This window comes from Mirounga leonina, unplaced genomic scaffold (assembly GCF_011800145.1).
Source record: "Mirounga leonina isolate KUSES-001 unplaced genomic scaffold, KU_Mleo_1.0 Mir_94, whole genome shotgun sequence".
NCBI classification, from domain to species: Eukaryota; Metazoa; Chordata; class Mammalia; order Carnivora; family Phocidae; genus Mirounga; species Mirounga leonina.
This window is the reverse complement of record NW_023270855.1, coordinates 41,444,866-41,470,939: the sequence shown is the minus strand read 5'-3', so window position 1 is coordinate 41,470,939 and position 26,074 is coordinate 41,444,866. Positions and strand designations below refer to the sequence as shown.

The window sequence follows — 26,074 nt, the reverse complement described above, 5'->3', positions numbered from 1 at the left end:
GCAGGTCGGGTCGGGGGGAGGTAGATCGGGCCGGTAGGAGGCCGCCGCCGCGCTCGGCGAGCGTCACGTCAGAGGGAGGGGCGGGGACGGTCTCGCCAATGACGAGCGGGACTTCGTGGGGCGAAGGGTCGTGATTGGACATTGGCAGCGGGCTACCCTGGGCTCCTCTACCTGTTGCTAAGGCCGCCGCAGACCGGCTCTGCTGCGCGCGAGGAAGGCTCGTCTCGCGAGAGCTCAGCTCCCTTCTTGGCCAAGGCAGCCGCAGCGGCTCGAGGACCGACATGGACGCTCACGAGGACTACGTTTGGCCGCGGGCAACCTCGGAGCTCATACTCCTCCCGGTCACGGGTCTGGAGTGCGTGGGGGATCGGCTGTTGGCGGGTGAGGTTTGGTCCGAGGCACGCGCTAGCGAAGAAACCGGGCGCTTGCATGGGGCGGGACCATGAGAACAAAGGGATGCCCCCAAAGAGGAGGACAGGCGGCGGGATGAAGCCCGATCGAGGTGGGCGGGAGCCAGGAGATGGCGGGCTGGAGGCCCGGCCGGAGGAGCCCCAGAGACAAAAAAACGATGTGGCTATCGAGTTCCTTTACAATCTGCAGCTGACATGGAAAGGGCGGTGGGGCCGCGGGAAAATGCGGGGAAACGCAGTGGCTTGGAATGCGGGGCAAGGAGGGAGAGCGGTGTGTGGCCCCTGCCGGGAGCGGGGCGGGGCGGGAGTTGGGGGGAACCCCCTCGACGTGGGCGGGTCCGGGGGGCGGTCTGTGGTGTGGCCTCTCGGGGGAGGGGCCTGGTAGGCGGGGCTGTGGGCTCCCAGGGGTGGGTGCGGCTTCTCCATGGTAGGTGGGGACGACGAGGATGGGGTGGCGGGAAACCAGGGATGAGACCTTTCTGAGCGGGCCAGTGCTTGGGGAGGCAGACGCGGAGGCCCCTTCTGAGGTGGTTGCATCCAGGAAATCCAGTGTTGATATCCCTTCGGGGAAGGTCAGGTCGAGAAGCATAGGCCATCAAAAGCCTGGGACCTGAAGCAGCAGAGCCCTGGAGAGCATCGAGGCTCAACTGGAAGCCATTAGTGACTGATGGTGGTGCTGCTGTTTTTTAAGGGCCCTGAGGCAGGGCACTGGAGTTCAAGCCTTGAGTGAGCTGCTTCCTATCCTAGGGGGTGGTTTTGTGTGTGTGGAGGGGTGGCCCAGTTGTGATCTGGTGTGGGGGCTCTGGGAGCCCAAGGTTCCTACCACGGGTTAGACTCCTAAGGCTCCTGCAGGAGGGGATAAGTAGGCAGAAACCCAAAGAATCACAAGAATGGGCTAGGAGAAGAGAAGCAGTGAGTTCCTGGCAGAGGGTAAGTATGCCAAAGGCCTTGAGACAGAATTTGTTACTTTGGGGGAAGGAGAGAGTTCCTGTGAGGCTGAGGGGGGGGGGGGGCGGTCTGGGAGAAGAGGCTGGAGAAATGAGCTGAGGCCAGACCATTTTATGCCTAGATCTGACTTTATGGTCAGAAAGAGGCCTCATGAAGGGTTTTAAACAGGGAAATGACTTGGGAAATGCAGGTTAGAAAGCTCTTCAAGTGAATTCCCCTGCTCCTGTGACTTCCAAAGTGACTTTTATATTGCTACAATTCTCAAATTCCACCCATTTGCACCTACAGTTTCAATTTCCAGCCTTGTTTGCTTGTGAGTTCCAAGTGCACAGGTTTCTTCAAATGGAAATCCTCCTGCTGGGTGCTCCAGCTGCGCAGGGAGAACAACAGCCACTCAGGTGCTCAAGCCCAAGCATCTTCCTCAGTCCCCAAGCCCCTCTCGTTGATTTTGACTTCATACTTGTGGCATCTGTCTGTTTCTTTACCTGTTGCCATCAGTCGAGGCCATGCAACTTTGGCTCCCAGACCCCCTCAGCAGCATTCTCTCAGCCCATCCTTTGAGCCCTTTGTTTCCTATTCCAACCACACAACCTAGAGTTCTTGCTCACCTCAGGGCCATTAAACTTGATCTTCCATCTGCCAAGAAAGGGTCACCCATCTCCCCCATGCCTACTCTTCCTCTGGTTATCACTGCTTGTTGATTCCTCAGCCTAAATGTTACGTTCTCAAGGTGGCCTCCCCTGACACTCACCAAGTTGCTTGGATGACACCAGGATTTCTCAGTTTTGGCACTATGAACGTTTTGGCCCAGATCATTTTTTGTGTGAGCGGCTGTCTGTGATTTGCAGGACATTTAGCAGCATCCCTGGCTTCTATTCCAGTTAGCATAACTCCCAGGTGTGACAACTAGAAATGTCTCCAGATACTGCCAAATGTCTTTTAGAGGGAAAATCACTGGAGTAGATTTCCCTCTTTTATATTAAAGCAATCCCTACAGTTCTTCCTGGAACTTAACAAAGTTATGACAATGTAGGTTACTTGGGTGATACTGTTTAGTGTCTGCCTGATGGCCAGGAGCCTGGGTCTGTGCTTGTCTTACTCACTACAGCGTGTAGTTCCTTGTCTGGTTTATAATCGATGCTCAGTGCATGTCTATTGAGCTTGAAACTGCAGTCTAAAAATAGCATGAGGGACTGTTAGTGTCATCTCAGGTTAGCAGGTGATAGATACCCTGGACCAAAGTCACTGTGGTGGGAAGGATTTGAAAAATTTCTAGAAAGTGAGCACATGGAACTTGGCGACTAAGAACATGAGAAGATGCGGGAAGTTTAGCGGAATAAGCGGTGAGCTTCCTGGTTTGGGGCTGGGGCTGGGTAGACCGTTACCCAGCTGGTAACGGTCAGTGGAGCCATCAGTGGAGTGAGGAGCATTGAGAGAACTTGAAGGTGAGCTAGTAGAATGAGAGGGGCCCGCAGGGCAGCCAGAAGGTAGCTGAGGGTCATGGGAGCCTTGGCTGCCAAAGTGGGGGCCGCCTGTCCTGGTTTTTCCCATCAGTGTTGAACACGGTTACATCTGAGCTGCAAGGAAAAAGCTCTTGGAAATCCAGAGGGGTTCTGCTGTGGTCCCAAGGTGGGAGGATCACCTTTGGGGACAGCCTCTTCTCTGGGGGAGGGAGAGTGGGAAGACTGTGTGTAGATGCAGATGCAGCTGGGGCTTTGGGACAAGGGCTTCGAGGGTTCCTATTGGAACCGTCAGGTGTGGTGAGGAAGAGGCAGCATTTGAGGAAGCCAGGTTGAACTGAGTGTTGGGCAACTGGCAGGCGTCCGAAAGTCAGCACTGAAAAGTCCAGCTGACACTGAGGCCAAGGATTTTCCAGGGTTCGAGCCAGCAGGATTGTGTGTTCTAGTGCATTCGCAGGCTATACTCCGTGCCCGATTTTTCCCTGCCCCCGTCTCTTCATGGCTTGGCAGAGTTGAGTGAGCGTTCTTCTTCTTCTTTTTTTTTTAAAGATTTTATTTTATTTTATTCATTTGAGAGAGAGAGAGAAAGCACAAGCAGAGGGAGGAGGGGCAGAGAGAGGGAGAGGAACAAGCACGCTCCCTACTGAGCAGGGAGCCCGACGTGGGATCATGACCTGAGCCGAAGGCAGACGCTTTACCGACTGAGCCACCCAGGCGCCCCGTTGAGTGAGGTTCTGATGTGGCTCTCTGCTTCTGCCTAGGTGAGGGGCCAGATGTCCTGGTGTACAGCCTCGATTTTGGTGGCCATCTGCGGATGATGAAGCGCGTGCAGAACCTGCTTGGCCACTATCTTATCCACGGATTCCGGGTGCGACCAGAACCAAATGGAGACCTTGACTCGGAGGCTATGGTGGCTGTGTTTGGGAGCAAGGGACTCCGAATTGTGAAAGTTAGCTGGGGGCAGGGCCGCTTCCGGGAGCTCTGGCGCTCTGGCCTGTGGAACATGACTGACTGGATCTGGGATGCACGTTGGCTTGAGGGCAACGTGGCCTTGGCCCTGGGCCATAACTCGGTAGTGCTGTACGACCCTGTGGTAGGGTGCATGCTGCAAGAGGTGCCCTGCACAGACAGGTGCACCCTCTCCTCAGCCTGTCTGATCGGAGATACCTGGAAGGAGCTGACCATAGTGGCAGGTGCAGTTTCCAATCAGCTCCTTGTCTGGTACCCCGCAGCCGCTTTAATAGACAATAAGCCGGTGGCCCCTGACCGACGTGTCAATGGGCATGTGGGAGTCATCTTCAGCATGTCGTACCTGGAAAGCAAGGGCTTGTTGGCCACAGCTTCAGAAGACCGAAGTGTCCGCATCTGGAAGGTGGGTGACCTGCGGGTGCCTGGGGGTCGGGTGCAGAATATTGGGCACTGCTTTGGGCACAGCGCCCGTGTGTGGCAGGTCAAGCTCCTGGAGAATTACCTTATCAGTGCAGGAGAGGACTGTGTCTGCTTGGTATGGAGCCATGAAGGTGAGATCCTTCAGGCCTTTCGGGGCCACCAGGGCCGTGGGATCCGGGCTATAGCTGCCCATGAGAGGCAGGCCTGGGTGGTCACCGGGGGTGATGACTCGGGCATCCGGCTGTGGCACCTGGTAGGGCGTGGGTGCCCGGGTTCAGGGGTCTCAGCTCTCTGCTTCAAGTCCCGCAGCAGGCCAGGTACCCTCAAGGCTGTGACGCTGGCTGGCTCCTGGCGACTACTGGCAGTGACTGATACAGGGGCCCTGTATCTCTACGACCTTGAGGTCAAGTGCTGGGAGCAGCTGCTGGAGGACAAGCGCTTCCAGTCCTACTGCCTCCTGGAGGCAGCCCCTGGTCCTGAGGGTTTCGGACTTTGTGCCATGGCCAATGGGGAGGGTCGGGTCAAGGTTGTCCCCATCAACACTCCAACTGCAGCCGTGGACTTGACCCTGTTCCGTGGGAAAGTGCATAGCCTGAGCTGGGCCCTGCGTGGCTACGAGGAGCTCCTGTTGCTGGCATCGGGCCCTGGCGGTGTGGTGGCTTGCCTGGAAATCTCAGCTGCGCCCTCTGGTAAGGCCATCTTTGCAAAGGAACGTTGCCGCTACCTGCTGCCGCCCAGCAAGCAGAGATGGCACACGTGCAGTGCCTTCTTACCCCCTGGTGACTTCCTGGTGTGTGGGGACCGCCGGGGCTCTGTGTTGCTGTTTCCCTCCAGACCAGCTCTGCTCAAGGACCTTGGGGTTGGGGGCAAGGCCGGGGCTATCGCTGGAGCTCTTGGAGCAGGTAGTAGTAGTGAGGGGGCTGAGACTGCTGCTACCGAGTGGGGCCCTGTGTCCGCCCTCCCCTCTCTGCATGGGAAGCAGGGTGTGACGTCCGTCACCTGCCACGGTGGCTACGTGTATACCACGGGGCGCGATGGCGCCTACTATCAGCTCTTTGTGCGAGGCGGCCAACTGCAGCCGGTCCTCAGGCAGAAGTCCTGCCGAGGCATGAACTGGGTGGCTGGGCTCCGCATGGTGGCTGACGGGAGTATGGTCATCCTGGGTTTCCATGCCAACGAGTTTGTGGTGTGGAGTCCCCGGTCACATGAAAAGCTGCACATCGTCAACTGCGGTGGAGGGCACCGCTCCTGGGCCTTCTCCGATACCGAGGCGGCTATGGCCTTCGCCTACCTCAAGGACGGGGACGTCATGCTCTACCGGGCTCTGGGTGGCTGCACCCGGCCACATGTGATTCTCCGCGAGAGCCTGCATGGCCGTGAGATCACTTGTGTGAAGCGTGTGGGCACCATCACTCTGGGGCCTGAATTTGAGGTGCCCAGCTTCATGCAGCCCGACCACGTGGAGCCCGGCAGCGAGGGGCCGGGCCTGACCGACATCGTGATCACGTGCAGTGAGGACACTACCGTCTGTGTCCTGGCGCTCCCCACCGTCACCGGTTCGGCCCACGCACTTACAGCGGTGTGTAATCATATCTCCTCCGTGCGCGCCCTGGCCGTGTGGGGCATCGGTACCCCAGGTGGCCCTCAGGATCCTCGGCCAGGCCTGACCGCTCATGTGGTGTCTGCGGGGGGCCGGGCCGAGATGCACTGCTTCAGCATCATGGTCACCCCGGACCCCAGCACCCCAAGCCGCCTCGCTTGCCATGTCATGCACCTTTCGTCCCACCGGCTAGATGAGTACTGGGACCGGCAGCGCAATCGGCACCGGACGGTCAAGGTGGACCCAGAGACCAGGTGACGTGCGCACCGCGAGGCGGGAGCGTGGGCTGGCGTCCCGCAGGGCTGGCCCCTTGCCGCTGCTCCTAGGCTGCCCCTGACTGCTGGCCGGTGTCGTGTCTGCAGGTACATGTCCCTGGCTGTGTGTGAGCTCGACCGGCCTGGCCTCGGCCCCCTAGTGGCTGCAGCCTGCAGTGACGGAGCAGTGCGGTGAGAGCGGAGCGCCTTGGGCCCCAGCACCAGGGCTGGAAGTTTGTCCAGAATGGGTTCTGAGCTGGCCCCCCCCCCCCCCCCCCCCCCCAGGCTCTTCCTTTTGCAGGACTCGGGGCGGCGGCTGCAGCTCCTGGCTGAAACCTTCCACCACAAGCGGTGTGTCCTCAAGGTCCATTCCTTTACCCATGAGGCACCCAACCAGCGGCGGTGAGAGGGGCCGCCCGGGGGCCCCGCGTGGGCCGGGTGGGGGCTCCTGTTGCTTCCCATCTCCCTCACTGACCCAGCTGCCCTCTCCCGGCCCCCAGGAGGCTGTTCTTGTGCAGCGCGGCCACCGACGGCAGCTTGGCCTTCTGGGATCTCACTACTGTGCTGGACCACGGCTCCGCTGCCCTGGAGCCTCCAGCAGACGCTGGGCTTCCCTACCGTGAGTAGCTAGCAGACAGCCTGGGCCGTCCCTCCCCGCCTCGCACTTCGCCTTCACCCGGTGGCGGGCTGGGCCCTGACGACCATCTTCTCCCTCCAGGGCTGGGCGCCCCCTGCCTGACCCTCCAGGCTCACAGCTGTGGTGTCAACAGCCTGCATACCTTGCCCACACGTGAGGGCCATCTCGTGGCCAGTGGCAGTGAGGATGGCTCCCTCCATGTCTTTGTGCTGGCCGTGGAGGCACCGGAGCTGGAAGAGGCCATGGGGGGTGCTGAGCTGGTGCCCCAGTTGCGTGTGCTAGAGGAGTACTCCGTCCCCTGTGCGCATGCTGCCCATGTGACAGGTCTCAAGATCCTAAGCCCAAGCCTCATGGTCTCAGCCTCCATCGACCAACGGCTGACCTTCTGGCGTCTGGGGCATGGGGAGCCCACCTTCATGAACAGTACCGTGTACCATGTCCCAGACGTGGCTGACATGGACTGCTGGCCTGTAAGCCCTGAGTTTGGCCACCGCTGTGCTCTTGGGGGCCAGGGGCTTGAGGTTTACAACTGGTATGATTAAGGTGTCCCGCGGTGGCCGGCGTGCTGGGCATGGGACCTGCTCGCAGACAGGGTGGAACAGAAGCGGCCGTCTGTGCCCATACCCAGTGTGCCTTGAGGAGGCGGCGGCAGCCGCGGGCTCCTGACTTCGGAGCAGGAACAGAAGGTGAGGCGGGTGCTGTTTGGGCAGACCCAGCCTACGCCCCAGTACCCACCAACAGGACCCGGCTTTGTACGGAACAGAAGCAATTTATTTTGGCTCCAGGTCTCTAACAGCGTCTTTGTATCTTTTTTCCAGGTCATGACTTTGTAAACATTCCTAGCTGTCGGGGTCTCTGTGGCCTTAGATGTGGTTCAGTGGAGGGAGACCCAGCATGGCTAGGCCAGCGTGGAGCACTTCACGCACGGCCCGCAGAAGCTGGAGACGGGCAAACATTTGACCAAACAAGTGTGGTCGAGGCTCCTGGAGGAGAGAAGGGGCCTGCTGGTCTCTTCCTTTGCTTCCCTTGCACCCCTGCAAGCACCCTCCCCTTTGCTGTGTACTTACTCCTAGGATGTGTATGCGGTTATAGTATGAGCTGAAATCCATGCTGAGCTGAACCAGGAACTTGCACATCTAGAGACAGAGACTGAGTCACTGGCTGGTCTCCTTGATCTCGTGCCCAGCCCAGAATAAATCATCAAGCGCGCAGTGTCTGTCCGGCCCTCTCTGCCTCACCGTCTCGGTGCGCGCCGTCGTGTGGAGCCCCGGGGCCGCGCACGCCAAGGCTGCGGTCTGGCTCAGCACGTCTGGGAAGGGGAGCACGCCGTTGAAGAGCAGCAGCCACTCACCCTGCGGGGGCGGGGGGAGGTGAAGGGCGCTGGGAGGGGCGGTCCCAACCTCCTGCAGGTGCCCAGCTCCCCAGGAGGACACTCACCTCATCCTGTAGCAGTGAAAAATTGAGACTGCTCACAGGTGGAAAAGTGGGGTACCGACCTTGTTCCGTGCTGTGCTTGTACCCCTCAAATAGTGTGGCAAGACGGGCACAATTGTACATGACGAAGGTGCCACTCTTGGTGCCCTTTGTGGAAATGCTGCCGCCGGCCAGGGCCAGGAGGAGCTGGGGGGCCGGGGGGGGGGGGGGGGCACAGTTGCAGCCACGACCCAGCCTGTTCCTCAAGCCCTGAACCTGTCGGGCTCCCGGGCTCACCTGACTCTGTGGGGCTGTGCTGAGCATCTCGAACTTGATGGTCGCCACAGAGAGAACGCGGACGACCTCCGTCCAGGCCGGGTCTGCAGGGGTTGAGCGGGTCAGTGCGGGCGTGCAGGGAAGCGGGTGACCGCCCCTCCCGCGGAGCGCAGCCCGGCCCCCCAGGCGCACCTCGGGCCAGCTCCCTGCCGCGCTTCTGGGCCGACGCCTTGCACACCTGGGCGTGCCGGAGCCTGAGTGTGGAGAAGAGTGAGCCGGGGGGCCTGCGGGGGGGGGGGGGGAGACCCCCCCCCCCACCTCAACTACCCTGATTCGGTGGCCTCCCTTCCAGCCTCACTCACTCGTAGTACTCGGGGGCAGTCAGGGCGCCGGGGGCACCAGCTGCTTTCACTGGGCCACAGACCAGGTGCTTCTGTCCGGGAGAGAGCAGGTGCTTAGCCCAGCTGGCAATACACCTCCAGCAATAAACCCCTGGAGGGACCTAAACCTGGTGCCTGGACTCCAGCCTTTTGCCACCAGGCTTTGAGCCTCCGTCTCAAGCCCACCCCTCAGCGCACAGTCCAGCTTCCCCAAGCTATTACTCTTCAGTGTTTTCTGGGATGGGCCTCCAAAGCCCACCCTCTCCTGGGACGCTGCACCTGCTGCAAGCGCCCGCTCACCGAGCCTAACCTCTCCCTCAAGCCCGAGGATCACCTATGGACTCATCAGCTAACGTGCCCCTTGATGGCTTTTCAAGGGCCCTCCGGTTGGTGGGGGAGGAGGGGGCGCTCCACCATCACCAACCTACCTGTGTGAGCGGAGCCTGCTCGTCCAGCTTCCACCAAAGCAAGTCCAACTTCTGTTGCTGGAACTCCTCCTCACAGCTCACCACGTGTACGACCATGCAGCCGCCCGCATCAGCATCCGGGGCCGCTGCCTACAGGGTAGGAGAACGGTCACTGGGCGGACACAGGACCCCCGGCTTGCCAGAGGCCCACGGGGTGGGGGGTCAGTCACTAACCAGGCCTGGAGGGCCGTCCCCAGGCCCGTGGCGGACAGCCTCCTGCAGCTCGGCCAGCGCGCAGAGCAGATCCTCAGTCACTGCGGAGAGCACAGTTGAGGCCAGCCAGGAGCGCAGGGTCCCCCACCTTCTGTCCGGCCCTGCGAGGCTCCAGCTCCTACCCAGACACTTGTCCAGGTTGGGGTCGTAGCCACCTGCGCGTCCCCGTTCTTGCATCACCTCCTTCAGGCACACTGTGCCCAGGACGCCAGGGGGCAGGGCTTCCCCGTCCCGGGCAGGGCTAAGCTCTGCAAGCGCGAGGCTCCTCAGGGCTTCGGTGGCGGCTCTCTCGGAGGCAGCGGGCCAGTCCACGTGCAGTTGCTGCAGGAAGGTCGGCATGTGCGGGTCCCGTACGGCGGGCACCAGCCGCACACTCGCCCTGGGAAGCGAGGGCGGCCGTCTCAGCCCGAGCACCCGCCGCAGCTCCCCCTCCTGCCCACCCGCAGCGGCTCTAGGCCCAGCTCGCCACCCCGGCCTTTCTGGCCCCGCGGCGCGCTCACCCATGCGCGCGCAGAGCTCGCGCCAAATGATCGGCCACGAGCACGGCGCGCAGCTGGCTCAAGCGGAGCGCGCCTGGAGCGCCGCGCAGCGCCGGGCAGTGCAGGAGGACGCGCGGGCCGGGCGCGGCGGGCGCGGCGGGCGCGACATAGGCGGCCACGGCGCCGAGCACGCGCTCGAAGACGGCGGGCCGCTGCAGCTGGAGTGCCAGACCCGCGGGCGTCGGCGCGCAGCGCAGCACCGGGGCCACGCCGGGGCCTTGCAGGCCGGCGACCGCACGGACCACACGCTCGGGCACCTGCGGGAGGAAGGGCGGTGAGCGGGCTGTGGCGCTGCCCCTGGCCGCACATCCCCGCCCGGCTGGCGCCCACCTGTCCGTCCCCGAAGCGCGCTTGCAGCGCGGGCCGCGGCGCCAAGAAGTCTCGGGCGCGCAGGTGGCGGGCGCGCGTCTCCTTGAACCACACGGGGTCGCCAGGCCCCAGGGCCGTGTTGAGGGCCCCTAGCGTCTCCCCGACCCCCAAGCGCCCCGTCGCCATGGCGACCGGAAGGAGCCAGCGGAACCGGAAGCAAAACGTCAGGAGGTCGAGCTTCCGGGAGGGCCGACTGGCCGGGGCGCGTATCCGGTGGCGGTCCCTGAGCGGACAGGTGCGCCAGAGGGGACCGTGGCGGCCGCTTTCGACCTTCGGTCCCAGCACTCCCTCCGCGTGGTCCGCCTGCCCTGCCCGGCCCCGGCATCGCGAGGTCCGCCTTCGGCCTAGAGTTCCGTCGTCGTCACCAGCATTAGCAACCAGGGAAAAGATCCTCGCTACCGAGTGGGGCCCAGACCCGACTGTTTCATCGAAATCTTACCTATTTGTGATAACGTTTCATTCCCCACATTTGACACTTGATCAAACGTCAAAAGTTCCAAATGAATTGTCAGCGGAATAGGGCAGCTAACCATTTTCAGGACCTCCTAAAAAAAAAAAAAAATCTCATTTTTGAAAGAATCTGTGTTCTGCGGCTTCAGGTTATTTACAGCCCATTCCTCCTTTGCTATTTGGGTCTTTACTCCCGATAAATGCGTACTCTGGTAGGATTTCTTTTCTTGATTTTTGAGGAATTAGAACCATCATGATATTTTCCAGAATTACCAGTTTTTAATGCTTTTAACCTTGTGTACATTATCAGGGATACTCAGGCCTTTTGGTTTAGGCAACGAGCCATTGTAGGCAAAATAAACAATGTGACCATGAGAGGACTCAGCTAAAGGACTGCTCTCAGTTGGGAGCATCCCATTCCACTAGAGAGCTCTTTCCTCTGTCCCACAAGGACTCCGGAATGTTTTCATTTCAGTGTAACTTAAATCCCCCTTTTCTCTATTTTCTTTAATGGAGATTGAACCCGACACAGCACAGAGTGCAGGAAACCCATAATTACTGCTCTGGAGCAGTGAGAGTGCCCAGAGTTCAGAAAGGAGGGGATCCTAGGAGCAGGAAGTTTGGCAAGACCCCTTTCTGGGCCAGGGCTGCAAGGCCCTGCTGGGATCCCTGAAAGAGCACTGGGCGGACACGACATTCCCGATGGCTTCTTGGGTGCCCACTCAACGGGAGTGATCGTGTCATTCCAAAGCGCTTTCCATTCCGCAGTCGCATGACCCAGGGACAGCTGCTAACAGGCTGGAGGCTGGAGGCCAAGCCGGGGACTTCAGCTACTCTCGGTACACGAAGACGGTTGGGGTGGGTTTTCCCCAGGAAGTGAAAGGCTATCTATAGCCTGCGGGCTGGGGTGGCCCTGCCCTGTGGGACTCACCGCCATTGCAGCCCTGTCCAAAGGCCCTGGGACCAACCTCCCTTGTCAGTGCTACTCCAGGTTCAAGAGATGACCATAACCCTGGCTCTCCGACGCCTACGCCCACCATCTCCAGCCTGAGGGCGCACCTGAGACAGGGGCGGAGACCAGAGAGACCCAAATAAAGTATGTCTGGGGTCAGGGGTTGGCCCACCCCATCTAGGCCAGGACGCTGCTCTGGCAGGAGAGCAGGGAACGAAATCCAAGCGCAGCTGGAATGCTCTGGAGACAACAGCTGCTTTTGGGATTCCGTTGCCCGCTGTCCAGCCGTGGGCGGGGGAGGGGGGGGACTAACCCCGGGAGGGTGGTGGTCCCTTGCCCTGGGGCCAGATCAGGACCCCCCATTCCCAGTACCAGAAGACGGACCTAGAAGTGGGCGGTAAAGCCGAGTGTAGTGGGAACGAGGCGCTCACCTGGGCCCCAAAACAATAGGAAGATTGGTAAGGGCCTCCCTTAGGACCGGTCCCGATCCGGATTAGATCCGCAGGGTAGGATTACTCCTGTTGGTCCCATGAAACCAGGCCACCGGTGCGGTGACGGTGGCGGGGCGGGCTTCGGGATCGGCCAAAAGAGGAGCTCGCCCGTCGGGCCGGAGAGGAAGTAAACCCGCGCACCAGCCTCGGGGACACCCCCGCACCCGGAGCCCTTTGTCCCGTGACTCTGCCCGCGCCCGGAGCGCTGGGGTGGGGGGGGGGAGGGGGAGGCAATGGCGGCGACGGGACCCCCGGGAATCCAATGCGACCGTCCCCCGCTGTGCCGAACCTCCCTCCCGCCCGACCCCATGGGTAGCAGACGCGTCAACGTTCCCTTGAGGTCACGACACCGTGGGGGCGCGGAGATGCCCGAAACCCGCGCGGGCGCCAGCGACTCTCGCGCCAGTAGGCCCTCTGATTCGGCTCAAGACGGGGGGTCGGGGAATTCTCGGGCCGCGAGCAGAGTGAGCGACGACAGGGCGATGCTCCAGCCGCTGTCTAGTTCAATATCTGGTCCCGTTCGGCCCGGTCGATCCCAACCGGACAGCTACAATCGCCCTACCACGACGTCCCCTTCCGCTTGCTCCGGCCGCAGACTCGGAGCCATTTTAAGGAGAAACCAATCAGCCACGCCCCCTCGCGCTCCCAAGAAGCCAATCCACGCGCAGCCACGCCCTGGGAGACGCGCGGCGGCGACGCCAACGGTCGCGCGGGTGACGGTTGGGGAGGGGCGTGATTCGCGGGAGAGCGAGGGAAACCTGAGCCGGCCGCCCCGCCCTGGGAACCCGACGCCCCAAAGCCTGGGATTAGGGGCTTGGAGGCTGGCCCCACGCTCTGGCCAGGTGTGCGGGACTCGACCAGGTGCGCGGCCGCCCCGCCCCAGGCCCCGGGAACCCTACGTAATGGCTGAGAGCCGGGGACCAGGCTGCGGCGGGGGCCCAGGCAGCGCTCTGAGGCGGGCCACGCCACCAGCTGTCTGGCTCCCCCAGGACGGTCTGCGGGGGCCCGGGGCGGGGCGGGTGGCAGGTGCAGACACCGGAGCCGCGCCGGGGGACGGGTCCTCCTGGGACAATTGGCATCGGCCTGCTCCCTCAAACTCCCGCGCTGGGGCGGCCGACCTGCGCCGTGCCCTCCGGGACGCAGGGGGCGCTGTCGGCGCGCTGCGGTGGGCTCCGCCACGACCCCGCTGACCCAGCGCCGGCCTCCCTGCTTGCCGGTCCGACATGGTCGCCGCGTTCGTGCTTCCCGGCCTGTGCCGAGCGCGGGCAGTGCTACGCTGTTCTCCTGCCGAGCTGCTGAGGTGAGCCCGGGCCCAGCGTCCCTGATTCTCCCGCCCCGCCACGGCCGGCGATCCCGGCCCGGCTCCTCCCGATCCCCTAGATCCTGAGCACACCCCTCCGCAGGGCCCCACGGCGAGGGCATCGGCTCACGCCGGCGGACGACGAGCTGTACCAGCGGACGCGCATCTCCCTGCTGCAGCGCGAGTCCCCGCAGTCCATGTATATCGACAGCTACAGCAGCCGCGGCTTCACGGTCAATGGAAATCGCGTGCTTGGGCCCTGCGCGCTGCTCCCGCACTCCGTGGTGCAGTGGAACGTGAGCAGTGAGGCAGCGGAGGGCCAGAGTCCCAGGCCTGCCCCCTGATTCTGTCCCTGGCCAACTTGGGCTTTTCCGTTGCCCCTTTGTGGCGCAGGTGAGGGCTCTGTGGGGAAAGCTGCGCGAACTTGTTTAACCTGCCTCCTCCCAACACAGGTAGGAACTCACCGGGACATCACCGAAGAAAGCTTCTCCCTCTTCTGGTTGCTGGAGCCCCAGATAGGTACTGGAGAAGGGGAGGGCTGAGGTGCTTCCAGGCCTAGAAAGCCAAAAGCCACCCCGCCCCAGCCTCCCCACAGGCCTGCCTGCCGCAGGCTAGCCCTGGCCATCTTTCCCTAGGGATCGTTGTGGTGGGCACCGGAGCCCGGACTGAACGGCTGCAGCCCCAGGTGCTGCAAGCCCTGCGGCAGCGGGGCATCGCCGTGGAAGTGCAGGACACGGTAAGCCCTGCGCCTCGGGAGCGCGGAGCAGGGCCCAGGCCTAGCCCTCGCCACGCTGATGCAGGCTTTCTCTCTGCAGCCCAATGCCTGTGCCACTTTCAACTTCCTGTGTCATGAAGGCCGAGTAACAGGAGCTGCTCTTATCCCTCCACCCGGAGGGACTGTGCTCACAGGCTGCGGAAGGAACCACCAGGAACTGAGCTCACCTGTCCAGGAAGGCGCTGGCACTTCGCGGAGTGCAGGGGTTTCCAGCGCTTTCATTAGCCCTTCCCCTTTGGCACTGTAACACTTGTCTTTCTTGCCAGCAAATTAATAATTTAATCCACCTTTCCCATTTTGTACTAGTTGTGTTGCTAGCAAGGAAGAGCTGCTGGCTCAGCGGGCTCTTGGGGGGGGGGGGGGGGGGGTTGTGTGAAACCAGAGGATCCCCTTTTTATTTAGACTACATAGCTTCTCAGAGGCTGGAGGCAGTATAGGCACCTGTCCCAAAATGCAAATCTTTGTACTTGCTCACAATGCAGATTTGAGGGGACCCTCTGCTTTCTCAAGGTCCCTTGGAGATTCAAGTTAAGAGAATTGTGTATGTGGCTCTCAACCTGGTCCCACGTGGCCAAGCAGGAGGCCCTGTGGGGGCCAGTCCAAAGCCCCCGAGGACTATTCCATGACCTGTCCTAAGCAGCCACAATGTGAGACTGAACCCTTGTGAGCCAGAGCTGGCCTGACCTACCTTGTGAGCTGCCTCAGGAGAGACTTTTTTGAATTTAGAATTAGTGCCTCCTTCCAGATCCAAGGAATATCCAGACCTCAGGGTCTGAGGCGTTCCCTACAAATGAGAGTGTTGTGCTTGCGTGTGTCTGTGATGGCAGTCGCCACACCTGCCTGTTAACCCCAAAGATCAAGCATCACTTTTTTTTTTTCCCCAAACTTTTATTGAAAAACTGAGGGAGTATGCTGTATCCCTTTTCAGAAAAGCCTCTTCTCATACCTGTAGGCAGAACAACCAGCTTTGAGGTGGGGGCAGCAGAAAGAAGGAACCTCTGCCCCAAGGGTAGGTGGGTACCAAAGGGTTGGTCACTTACGAATGGAGGCTGTGAACACCCCCTTCCACCTGAGCTGAGGATGTTCTCTTCTCAAACTTGAGTTCTCCAGAATACATCATGGCTCTGAAGAGAGGCAAATGTCAGATGTGGGTACCTGGCCCTCAACTAGCTCCTCCACCCATGTCCCAGCTCTCCTGGCTTACCGGACTTGGGTCAAACTCTTGGCACCAATGTCCTGGCAGGAGTGCTGGATGCCAGCGATCAGGTAGGGGACAAATTTGTGGATGGACCCTTTGTCCTGCACAGCCCCAGACACCCCTTGGGCCACTTTGATTTTATCAGCTTCACTGTAGGAAAAGGCAAGACGACATAGGCAAGGTCAAAGCATGGATGAGGCTATCAGTACAAGGCTGTCAGTACAGGGTAATTGACCTTCCTGTCCCACCTGAAATATCGGTTCTGGCTGCTGAGATGCTTGTCCATGGCATCAAGAGAACCCATACCACGGTATTTCTTTAGCCGGATCCCATCGGAGAAGAAGTACTCGCCAGGGGCCTCAGTGGTAGCAGCCAGGAGGGAACCCATCATGACTGTGGACAAATGGGAGTGAGGGGAGCAGACGCTGAGTGGTCCTGGGGAAGGAATCCCACCAGACTCCCTGGGTGTTGGGCCTCACCTGTGGAGGCCCCAAGGGCCAAGGCTTTGGCGATATGGCCCACATTTTGGATTCCTCCATCAGCAATAACAGGAACACCAAAGCGCCGTGCATATTCTGACACCTTATACACCGCTGTTGCTTGTGGCCGCCCGCAGGCCAACACTATTGAGAAATGGAGGAACAGATGGGTGGGTGGAATCCGTGGGGACAGGCAAGGGGCCCTGCGGCCGTAACTCAGCACCCAGGAGCTCTCCGCTACACCTGTACCAGGACTGCAGCCCGGCTGAGAAAGAGTCATGTCTGGAAGGGCTGCTGCCCTGTCTGCCTTCAACAGTTCAAACAGCAGTGATGGCCTCCACTCAACTCTGCATGTGCGCGTGCATGTGTGCTCGGCCCAGGGCAGCCTCAGGCACATGCAGTCAGCAGCCGGGGGGGGGGGGGGGGGCCCCCCCCCCCCGGGCCAAGGGGGGGGGGGGGGCGCGCGGGGGCGGGGGGCCCCAGGCCGCCGGGGGGGGGGGGGGGGGGGGGGGGGGGGGGGGAGCCCCACCCACCTGGTATCAAGTGGGGGTAGGTGTCACCGTGCAGTTAGTACCCAGAGGCCCACCCACCCCTTCCTCCCAGCATGGTTCGCAGCTCGGGCAAGATCAGGGGCGTGGTCACGTGGAAGGAAGAGTGTGCTTGTTGGTCCTTGAGCTGTGCCTACTGTAGGCAATGTGAAGGAGGTCCTGCCCTACAAGCCCCCCAGGAAGAGGAAGGAGCTGTGTTCTCCAGCAGCCCCTAAAACCATGGTCTGTCATTCAGTTTGCCCTGCCCACCCATCAACACCACAAACCCCGGGAGCTACAGCTACAGTCAACCAAGCAGCCGGGCAGTGGGCAGCTGGGCCGGGCCAGTGGGCCGGGCTGGACTTACTATAGCAGCCCTTGACAGTAGAAGGGCATTTGGGGCTGTGGGACTTTATGTCTGGAGGGATCTTGGGAGCCACTAAATAAAACAAACAGACCAGAGTTTAGAGAGGGTGCAGAGCAAGAGCAAGGAGGCCAGGCTAGCCAAGGGGGGTAGTGGCAGGTGAGGAATGACGAGCTCGTCTTCCAGCATGTCACCCATCCGAGGGGCCTGTTTGGCCCTGGGACTGCCCCTATTGGAGGACTCGCATAGTTCCCACAAGAGCTCTTGGCTCCAGGCCATAGGGGGCTAAGGGCCCTGCTGAAGCCAGAGTCTCTGAGGGCCCCACCGAAGCATTTCCTACCTTCCTGGGTGATGCAGATGGAGCCACTGCCCATGCCCACCCGCAGGGCATCTACACCAGCATCAATGAGGTTCTTGGCCTGAGCAGCTGTGACCACTGCAGTGAAGAGCAGGGAAAGGCTTGTGTGACGATCTGAGTGGGAGCCTAGCTCCTCTACCTCTTGCCCCACATCATTTGGTGCCCAGTCTTGCCTCACCATTGCCTCCAATAACTTGGAGGGAGGGATATTTCTCCTTGATGTACTTGATCATGTTGATCTGGAAGATGGAGTTTCCTTGGGAAGAGTCCTGGGACCGGGAGAAAGTCCCAGTGAGACTGGTATGACAGCTGTCCCTACCACCCCACCCTGCCTGTGCAAGATCTCACCAAAACCACTACGTCCACTCCAGCCTGGGCTAGCAAATCCAGCCGATACTTGTCATCTTCATGAGTGCCAATGGCTGCTCCACACAGCAGCTGCTTCTTGGCGTCTTTGGAGGCCAGTGGGTAATCCCGGTTCTTCTTCAGGTCTGTCCGGGCAATGATGGCTACCAGCTCATCATCTTCATTTACAATGGGTAACTTTCCTGGGGATAGGGAAGGTACATAAATCAGAACTCTGATCTTTGGTTCCAGAACCCTTCCACCTCTAGAACTCACCCTTCTTGCTGCGCTGCAGAATTTCATTTGCTTCCTTCAGTGTGATGCCTGCAGGGGCTACCACCAAGTCTTCCCTCTTCGTCATGATCTAGCAGTGAGGGGAGCTGTGAGAAGGGCCCAGAGACCAGACCTCCAACACACCCTGACCTAACTCGGGGGTGAGGTTCCACAGACCACCCTGATCACACACCTGCACCCAAACCACTCTCCTCAAGTGAACCCAACAGCCAGTGCAGCAATACAGTGGCACGGGTGAGAATTGCGTAGAAAGAACAATGTGGTACACAGAACATGCTGTTACATAGCGGAGAAAGAAGGGCCCTGCCAGAGCAATGACGAGAGTTGGAAGAGGAGGCTGCGGTTGGTCCTTGAGCACTGCCCCCACCTTGGGAGTGGCAACACAGCATGCATGCTGGCAAACACTTGGGCAGAAGGAGAGCATCTGGTGGGGAAGAGATGCAGGAACCCCATGAAGGGGTCAGAGACTTGGCTGGGCATTCATCTTTCCTGGACAGCAGAAGCCCCCAGAGATGCCATTCAGGCAACAGAAACCTCGTCTTAAGCCTTGGCCGCCAGAGCTTGGCTTTGCTTTGTCAGTAGCACCCACCTCTTCCAAAAACCGGTCGTGTTCCTCCTCCTTGAGAAAATCTATGTCCCTTGAAGAAATGATGCCCACCAAGCGGCTCCCCATCCGGCCCGTGTCGGTGATTGGGATACCACAGAATCCATGCCGGGCTTTGGCTTCAAACACATCCCGCACTCGATCCTTGGGGCTGAGGACCACAGGGTCTGTAATGAATCCCTGCTCATATTTCTGGAAGGGATGGTGAGAAAGAACATTTCTGAACCGTCTTTACCAGTCTGAAGCCTGGGGTCTACACCAACTCCCCCTCTGGCAGTACCATAGGACCAAATCACAATTAAAACCCAGGGATAGTAAACGTGGGTGGGCTGTAGGTACTATCCACCTGGTCCTCTTCTCTTGCCTTAGGACACAAGGTCTCATACTCTTCTCAGGAACTGAACCCCAAAGTGGGGAAAAAAGGATCCTAAATTAGGAAAACAAATTCCCCACTTCCACCCCACTCCACCTCAGTGCAATTCCCAGGAGCTCTTGACCACGATCCTTGCCCTTCTGACCTTCACTTTCCGAACTTCGTTGGCTTGGAACTCAGGTGTACAGTTGTGGTGGATGAAGCCAATTCCACCTGTAAGCTGCATGATAAACAGAAGATCGTGAAAAAGTGACAAAGAGCAGCATGACTATGTATGTCTTTGGGGAAGAGTGTGAGGCCCCTCCTTTTGTCCTTACACCCCATGATGCTCACCGCCATTGCTATGGCCATGCCAGCCTCTGTGACTGTGTCCATGGGTGAGGAAACCAGTGGGGTCTTCAGAGTGATCTTTTTGGTCAGAGCAGAAGTCAGGTCCTGAGGAAATACGGCCCGATAATGTGGCAAATACCTCATAAAAGCCTCAGGGTGGTGCCAGGTCCCCCATAAAACAGGTGCCCTGTATGTCCTGCATGCCAATCAGACTATTCCATAGAATCCACCCCCAAGCCCAATCTGCTGTGGTAGCCGAGAGACCAGGGAAGAGAAGTACCTTACCCAACCTTGATGCTCAGGACCCAATTTCTGGCCATACTCACCACCTGGTCTGCAGTGAAGTCGATGTACCCAGGGAGAATGAGAAAGTCACTACGGGGGAGGGGAGCGAATTGGGAGTAAGGCTCAGGCTTAGGGCGGCCCGGGATTCCATCCCCATAGATCATGTCATAAGGCATCTGGGCCTTAGAGGGCACTGACCTAGCCCGTGTCACAGGCAGGGCAGACAAATCACAAGGTGGAGATGGAGACGGGACCTTTTCTGCCACCTAGCTGTCATCAGCGACCCTGGCACCCTGACAACTCCATGTGCCGAAAGAATGAAGCTCCTAGCCTGAAATCTCAAGCACTGCCAAGATGCCTCCTCCATCCCGCCGCACTTCAGATCTATCAAACGGAGCCCCAGAGATGGGTGGGGAATTCTCCGGAACCTGTCTCCCATGCCCGGGTCCAAGCGGGCTCTGTGGAAAACCCCGCCCGGCCTCCCAGTCCAGCGCGCCGCCCGTCTCCTCGCCCAGGTGAGCCCGCTAGGCCCGCACTTGTAGGTGAGGCCGTCCCCGCAGTTGAACAGCTGCTGCGCTGTGAGCCCGTCGTCTGGCACGTAGGACGTGCCCCCGCTAATCAGGTAGTCGGCCATGGCCACCGCCGGGCAAAGCCGCGTGTGTCCGAAGACCGCGCCGCAGAGGCCTCTGCCGTCTGGGCCGCGCCAATATAAACCCGCCGATATCGTCACTGCGCCCTGCGCGTCACTGACGTCAGGACGCAGTACGACCAGGCGGAGCCCGTGCGCCTCCCGGGCGGGGCTACCGAGGGAGCGCATGCGCGGAGCACGCCCTAGGCGTGCAGCCACAAAGTTGGGCGTTCCCGAGGCTGCCCCCTCCCGCAGGACCGTGACCCGTTCAACCAGCAGGCAAGGCTTTGCTTCCGATGGCCCGCTGGGCTCCTCCCAAATAAAGAGGCGATGTTCACTAGCATGTTGAAAAGACGTGCTTGTCATTCTTAATAAACAACTAGATTAAGAATACATAAGAGAAACAGAGTGGTATCTTTATATGATACACAAGTGTATGTTACAAGAATTCCATCAGGCACAGGAGCCTCAGGTTTAAGGCCTCAATGTTAGGCCAAAAAAAAAAAAAAAAGGCATGGTAAAGTTTTTACTTTAACATCTAAAATGTCACTTGTCATAAAGGAGGGTGTAATAGAAATTGTCTTTAATAAATCATAATTGAAGTTCCCCTCATTTTCCTTCCATTAAGATGCTAAGTTTATGTCTGAGCATGAAGAAAGAAAAGACCATGGCTCCCCTGTGGTCAGCGACGTCTGCCAGTCAGAGTGGAAGCCAGCTGGGGAGATTCCCTGGAGGGTCCGTCACTAATTCCATCTTTCTGGAGTAAGGGAAGGGGCCACATTTCTCCTAACAGTCCGAGCCCTTTCCCCAGGCCCCAGACAAAAAAGAAAAAGCCAGCCAGCAACTTTCTAGGACATCTGGCTTTCAGGAAACCCAGAGCCCCCATGGGCTGAGGAATCTGCTGCAGCAGATTTACGGTGACGCACAGGAGGCAAAGTTTCCTTTTACATTTTAAACAGAAGCAGTCTGAAAGGCTTCATAACTACACCAATTAAAAAAAAAAAAAGAAAAGAAAAAAAATGGAGGCCTCTTCTTTAGTGTGAAAGTCTGTCCATTTTTTTTTTCCTGGATCATCTCCCTTGCACCATGGCTTAGGGATCTCAGTGCATGGTGCTTGCGTTGGCCACTGCAATGGCCTCCTGAATTTCTCGTATCACCAGGATCCGAGTCAGCATCTGTCCCATTTGCTCTCTGCTGATAGGCTGGACCGAGTACCAGATTGGGCTATTGGGGGCCACCACTGGCTCAGGCGTCAGATAAAACGTGTCATTCCGGCCTTTCACACTCTGGGGGCTGAAAAATATATCAGTAAAAGCTGGGTAAAACCACAACATTCTCAACCCTCCCACCCTGGAATATTCCAGACAGATGCTGTATGCAAAAGGTGGGAAGACAGCAGCTCTTCAAAGGTATGATGGCATAGCTACTGAATTCCATGCAGTCAACACACATTACCTCTAGGGCCTCCTTTGGGGCTACTGCCAATGCCAGTAATAGGCTGTCTCCCTTCCGCTTCTCCCTCACATACTGCTAGCTGTGATTCCTCTAACCACCTGCCTCGGAATGCCAGGGTTCATCTACTGGAGTCCAACCGTATCCCACTTGGAACCAACTGCACTGCCTACAAGGTCCTCTCCAAGTCTTTGTTCATGTTGTTTCCTCTACCCAATCCACTGAATTCCTAAATTTTACATAAGGGACTCTGCCTTCCCAGCTTGGCTGTGATGCTGGGACCCTTACCTGGGCTCATCCTCCACCCCCCTCAATGTTGTGCTGTACTTAGCACATGCCACTTCTAACAGTTATATTCGCCCATCCACTCAAGATTTATCAAAGGGCTACTGTGTGCCAGGCCTGCACTACGGGCTGGTGTTCAAGAAATGAGCAGGATCCAAGACTCCCTACCTTATGGAGCTTACAGATAAGAGACAGTCAACAATTAAACAATTACATAAATGACAATCAGTGGTAAGTGCTACAGAGGAAACAGCCCAAAAAAACAGGTAGGGAATCTGGAGATGCTTCTGATCAAGCTGTTCTGAGAAGAGGGATGGATAGGAGCCAACTAGCCAAATATGGGGGTGGGGAGGGGAGGCTTGCCCAACAAGGAAAATTCCTAAGCTGAGGCCTGGAGGTAGGGAGATCATGATGCTCTGGAGTGGAGAGGAGCCAGTAGCTAGAGAGCCAAGAGGTACAAGGACGTGAGATTAGCAAGGGGGAGTATACGTAAGGCCTTGTTGGCAAGATTAGGATTACTCTTTCTCTATACAATAAATGGAAACCACCGAACGTTTTAATCTAAGTAACATAAGACCTATAACATAGAAAGAGGATTGTGGCACTGCAGTAAAGATGACATGCCAAACTGCAAGGGCAAGAGAGTAAAAGCCAAGGAAAGAAATCCCCCCTAGACTGATGTTGCTAGTGACAAACGTCAAGGCCAGGAAGATGCTACATGATGGAGGCCGCCTTTCTGTACTTTCCTCCATCTCCCCCATTCCCCTCTCCAAGACAGGAGACCATATAAAATCACAATGCTAGTCATTTCACATGCTTTGGGGAAACCAGTCAGGCTGCTTCTATATTTAGCTTTTTGGAAATGTGTTTTTACTTTGTTTGGGACTAAAGAATGCCTTATACACAGGTACAGTGCACTCATGCACACATACAGTCACCCAGCCACCATAAAGCTTCCTCACCATTTAAAGAGGTAGAAATCGTAGAGCTTGATGGGACATCTCAGTGGATTCTCTGGATTTTCCGTCTGCTCTGCATACATGTCATCTGTAACTATAAAACACATCCCCACCACCAGGGACATGGCATGAGACTGCCTTAGCTCAGGACCAGATTAGGAACCTTAGGCTTGGGGGCGCCTGGGTGGCTCAGTCATTAAGTGTCTGCCTTCGTCTCATGATCCCAGGGTCCTGGGATCATGCCCCACATTGGGCTCCCTGCTCAGTGGGGAGTCTGCTTCTCCCTCTCCCACTCCCCCTGCCTGTGTTCCCTCTCTCCCTGTGTCTCTGTCAAATAAATAAATAAAATCTTAAAAAAAAAAAAGGAACCTTAGGCCTCTAGCCATCCCAACTAGACTTACTGGGAGAGGAAAGGGTGTGAGGCATGAAGGGAAAAAGCAGCAATCGTTTCTGGGGCATCTCTGCTTCGAAAAGAGTTTCAAGTTTCTAGGTGGGGAGAAGGGAATGGAAAATTCCTATCCAGCAAATCCCAACTCAACTTCACACTCAACACTAACCCCCCAGGCACAAGGGCAGGGCAGGACAAGTTGCACCTGTTTCTGCGGCCCCTACCTTTCTGGCCAGTCTGGTGTATCCCAAGAGCCTTCAGGTATCGAATACTCGTGCTTTTATCCTTAGGATTAGAGGGGTTCTTCTTTGTCTGTCGCAAAACCTTGGAGAAGGCCAGCTTCATGTGCTGGTCCACTGTCTTCAACAGGAAGTATCTGCACCACAAGTGAAAGCAAGGCAAAGGGAGGGGTGCCAGGAGGAGACTATGACTTACCCTCTGCCATCGGTGCCTCAGAGGAGCCGCTGTGCACACTCCCAGGATGTGGGCAGGCCCATACCCAAAAACACTGTCTAGTGGAGGAACCAAATCAAGACGGATGGCAGGGGTCTGGCAAGGCTGTATGCCTCACTGGTCACCACACAAATGTAGCCAAGTGGGGCTGAAGGCTTTTAGTAGCCCAAAGGCTCTCAAATATGTGTCAAAGGAATTCCTATATCTACCTGGATAGTTTCCACCCTCTTCACTGGGCAGATGCCAGCAGTGGCTAAACATGGAGCTTCTAGAACACTTACTTGGTGTTAAAGAACATGAGGGTGGTCAGCAGGGTGGAAGGGGAGTGAGCCCCGAGCTGCTTGCACTCCCACAGCATCTCCTCAGTCACGTGGCTGGGCAGGACATAGCCTAGGAGGAATAGAGCACTGCTACAACAAGAGGATGGCAGGTGGGCCCTCAGAGGTGCAGGATGGGAGGTGGGAGGCACAAGGACCACAAAAGAGTACAAGTTTAACCAGAAAAACCTCCCTAGGGAATGGCAGAATCATCTGGAAGCTTGTTAAAACACAAATGGCTGGTTCCCAGCCCAAGTTTCCGGGGGGGAACTGATAATGTGCATTTCTAACAAGTTCCTGAGAACCACTGCCCTATATGCATGCTCTTACCTGATGTTAATTCTTCCTCTAATCCAAGGTTAAAGTGGGGCAAGAAAATACTGGAACACCCAAAACTATAAATCAAACTCTGCAAGTATGCATACTTCTCTAGAAAGAGGGTAGAGCTTTCATCATATTTTCAGGTGTCAAGGGCCCAAAGAACTGGTATGGGTGCACCTGTTTGCCCTTGCTAAACCTCTCATGTTTTCCACTTCTAGAAAGCAAACCCATTCTCATCCCCTCTCTGGATAAAGGGGAAAATGATATTCAGAACTACTACAGGATTCCCCGACAGTGCAGGTTTTACTTTAAGACCCTTGTTCTTAAATGAACTGAGAGCTGGGCAGGGGCAAAGGTCAGGGTGCAGCCAGGTCTACACCAAAGGAAGAGGATACTTGAGTTAATCACCAAGCCCCCTTCATGTGTCACTCAACAGTTAATGTACAAGTGTTTGTGTGCCAGGTACTGAGGCCATGGTGAAAGCATTCTCCTGCAGGAGTTTCAGGATCCTCCAGGCAGGCAGCAAGGATGTCACTTCCTAGAAGCGGGGAAAGAAATATTCTGCCCAACACATTCCTCTTCTCTGCTCCTGCCAAAGCTGGCCCTCTGACTCCATTAAGTGCACTCCCATCTCTCCAGGGCAGCTCTGCCTCTACTCTTCTATTTTGTGACCTACTGGCAATGAGATAAGCTTCCCTGCCCTCAAACATATCTGAAGCAGGTGAGTGGCACAGACAGCCCTCCTTGGGGAAAGCCAGTGGTAGAAGTGGTACGACACATATCTTGGCATGCGCTATTTTCTAGGGTTTACTTCACTCTGCCATTTATATGAGCTTCCCTAGCTTTAACCACTTCTTAATAAAACTTGAAGTTTAGGGTCAAAAACCAGGACTCCTGGCATGCGAGAAGGGAGACGCAGATAGGGACGCATCATATAAAAACTAAAGTTCTCAATCTGAACTGCAAGCAACAAAATGACCTATTTTATCTTTTTTTAGTATTTCCCACTGAAAGCCTTATGAACAATGACCAACCCAGGAGCAATGAACACCCCTGTGCATCCAGACTATGATACTTAAAATACCATTTACACTAAAAGGAACCAGTCTCAAGGAGAACTGACCAATTTCACATTGAGACAGAAAATAGAAAATGTCCAATATCAGCCTAGAACATCTGGCAAATCAGAAATCAAGGAAATAGGGCCAGGGCCATGTCAAAAGAACTTAAAAGCCAATTTAAGAGGTTCCAAATGGCCAAAGATGGAACAATCTGCACAGCAAAAAAGATAACTGCTATGGACTGAACCAAATTAAGTATGTTTAAACTCATTAGTTCACAATGATTCCTTAAAAAAAAAGTGAATTGGTTATCACTGGATGAAACTGGTGAATCAACTCATTACCATAAAAACTGCTGAACATGGGGCACCTGAGTGGCTCAGTCATTAAGCGTCTGCCTTCGGCTCAGGTCATGATCCCAGGGTCCTGGGATCGAGCCCCACGTCGGGCTCCCTGCTCTGCGGGAAGCCTGCTTCTCCCTCTCCCGCTCCCTCTGCTTGTGTTCCCTCTTTCACTGTGTCTCTCTCTGTCAAATAAATAAATAAAATCTTTTTTAAAAAAAACTGCTAAACAAAGAGAATAAGCCCTTATCCCGCCTCTCCTAGAAAATCTCCTAAAAATCCTATAAAATCATCTATGCTGCTAGGTATTCAAAGAGTGATCAAGGGAAAGTTTTGCTTTGTACTTCAGCTAATAATGAAAAATAACATCAGAATGCCATCAATTGCAA

General features: G+C 57.2%; 5 protein-coding genes across 31 annotated transcripts in view; 2 read left to right on the top strand and 3 right to left on the bottom strand.

Annotated features, from left to right (window-relative positions):
* Positions 1-115: 115 nt before the first annotated feature.
* On the top strand, positions 116-7,909 carry WDR6 (WD repeat domain 6). Its single transcript, XM_034998354.1, has 7 exons — positions 116-381; positions 3,580-6,061; positions 6,170-6,253; positions 6,347-6,463; positions 6,562-6,680; positions 6,780-7,384; positions 7,517-7,909. Exons 1-6 carry the CDS (start codon positions 282-284, stop codon positions 7,238-7,240), a joined length of 3,363 nt encoding a protein of 1,120 aa, XP_034854245.1. The 5' UTR covers positions 116-281; the 3' UTR covers positions 7,241-7,384; positions 7,517-7,909.
* On the bottom strand, positions 7,448-12,267 carry DALRD3 (DALR anticodon binding domain containing 3). 4 transcript variants are annotated; one of them, XM_034998358.1, is made up of 12 exons: positions 10,317-11,939; positions 9,948-10,243; positions 9,570-9,826; positions 9,409-9,488; positions 9,196-9,324; positions 8,750-8,820; positions 8,580-8,641; positions 8,409-8,491; positions 8,136-8,318; positions 7,937-8,050; positions 7,766-7,834; positions 7,448-7,681 (listed from the first exon to the last, which is right to left on the bottom strand). In XM_034998358.1, exons 1-12 carry the CDS (start codon positions 10,479-10,481, stop codon positions 7,562-7,564), a joined length of 1,629 nt encoding a protein of 542 aa, XP_034854249.1. In that variant the 5' UTR covers positions 10,482-11,939; the 3' UTR covers positions 7,448-7,561. The 4 variants fall into 4 exon arrangements, with proteins under 4 accessions (XP_034854249.1, XP_034854246.1, XP_034854248.1 ...); XM_034998355.1 differs by adding an exon at positions 12,189-12,267 and having other exon boundaries at positions 7,448-7,834; positions 9,409-9,826; positions 10,317-10,900; XM_034998357.1 differs by having other exon boundaries at positions 9,409-9,826.
* A 1,010-nt stretch (positions 12,268-13,277) lies between these two features.
* Positions 13,278-14,615, top strand: NDUFAF3 (NADH:ubiquinone oxidoreductase complex assembly factor 3). Of its 2 annotated transcripts, none has more exons than XM_034998361.1 (5): positions 13,278-13,548; positions 13,652-13,844; positions 14,001-14,067; positions 14,184-14,284; positions 14,364-14,615. In XM_034998361.1, exons 1-5 carry the CDS (start codon positions 13,472-13,474, stop codon positions 14,568-14,570), a joined length of 645 nt encoding a protein of 214 aa, XP_034854252.1. In that variant the 5' UTR covers positions 13,278-13,471; the 3' UTR covers positions 14,571-14,615. The 2 variants fall into 2 exon arrangements, with proteins under 2 accessions (XP_034854252.1, XP_034854253.1); XM_034998362.1 differs by having other exon boundaries at positions 13,332-13,548; positions 13,652-13,781.
* A 575-nt stretch (positions 14,616-15,190) lies between these two features.
* Positions 15,191-20,181, bottom strand: IMPDH2 (inosine monophosphate dehydrogenase 2). Of its 2 annotated transcripts, XM_034997849.1 has the most exons (15): positions 20,017-20,181; positions 19,522-19,570; positions 19,199-19,300; positions 19,011-19,085; positions 18,478-18,684; positions 17,871-17,958; positions 17,598-17,797; positions 17,428-17,518; positions 17,232-17,327; positions 16,895-16,966; positions 16,001-16,144; positions 15,770-15,914; positions 15,528-15,671; positions 15,364-15,447; positions 15,191-15,269 (listed from the first exon to the last, which is right to left on the bottom strand). In XM_034997849.1, the coding sequence occupies exons 1-15, from the start codon at positions 20,112-20,114 to the stop codon at positions 15,248-15,250; spliced, it is 1,617 nt and encodes a 538-aa protein (XP_034853740.1). In that variant the 5' UTR covers positions 20,115-20,181; the 3' UTR covers positions 15,191-15,247. The 2 variants fall into 2 exon arrangements, with proteins under 2 accessions (XP_034853740.1, XP_034853741.1); XM_034997850.1 differs by lacking the exon at positions 16,895-16,966 and having other exon boundaries at positions 20,017-20,180.
* A 440-nt stretch (positions 20,182-20,621) lies between these two features.
* Positions 20,622-26,074, bottom strand: part of QRICH1 (glutamine rich 1) — a 52,360-nt gene continuing 46,907 nt past the window's right edge. For all 22 annotated transcript variants that reach the window (XM_034997829.1, XM_034997836.1, XM_034997841.1 and 19 more), the window contains 4 exons: positions 23,927-24,035; positions 23,417-23,568; positions 22,808-22,898; positions 20,622-21,401 (listed from right to left, as the gene is read on the bottom strand). In XM_034997829.1, coding sequence (XP_034853720.1) covers positions 21,209-21,401; positions 22,808-22,898; positions 23,417-23,568; positions 23,927-24,035 — 545 coding nt within the window. In that variant the 3' untranslated portion in view covers positions 20,622-21,208. The remainder of the gene's footprint in view (positions 21,402-22,807; positions 22,899-23,416; positions 23,569-23,926; positions 24,036-26,074) is intronic.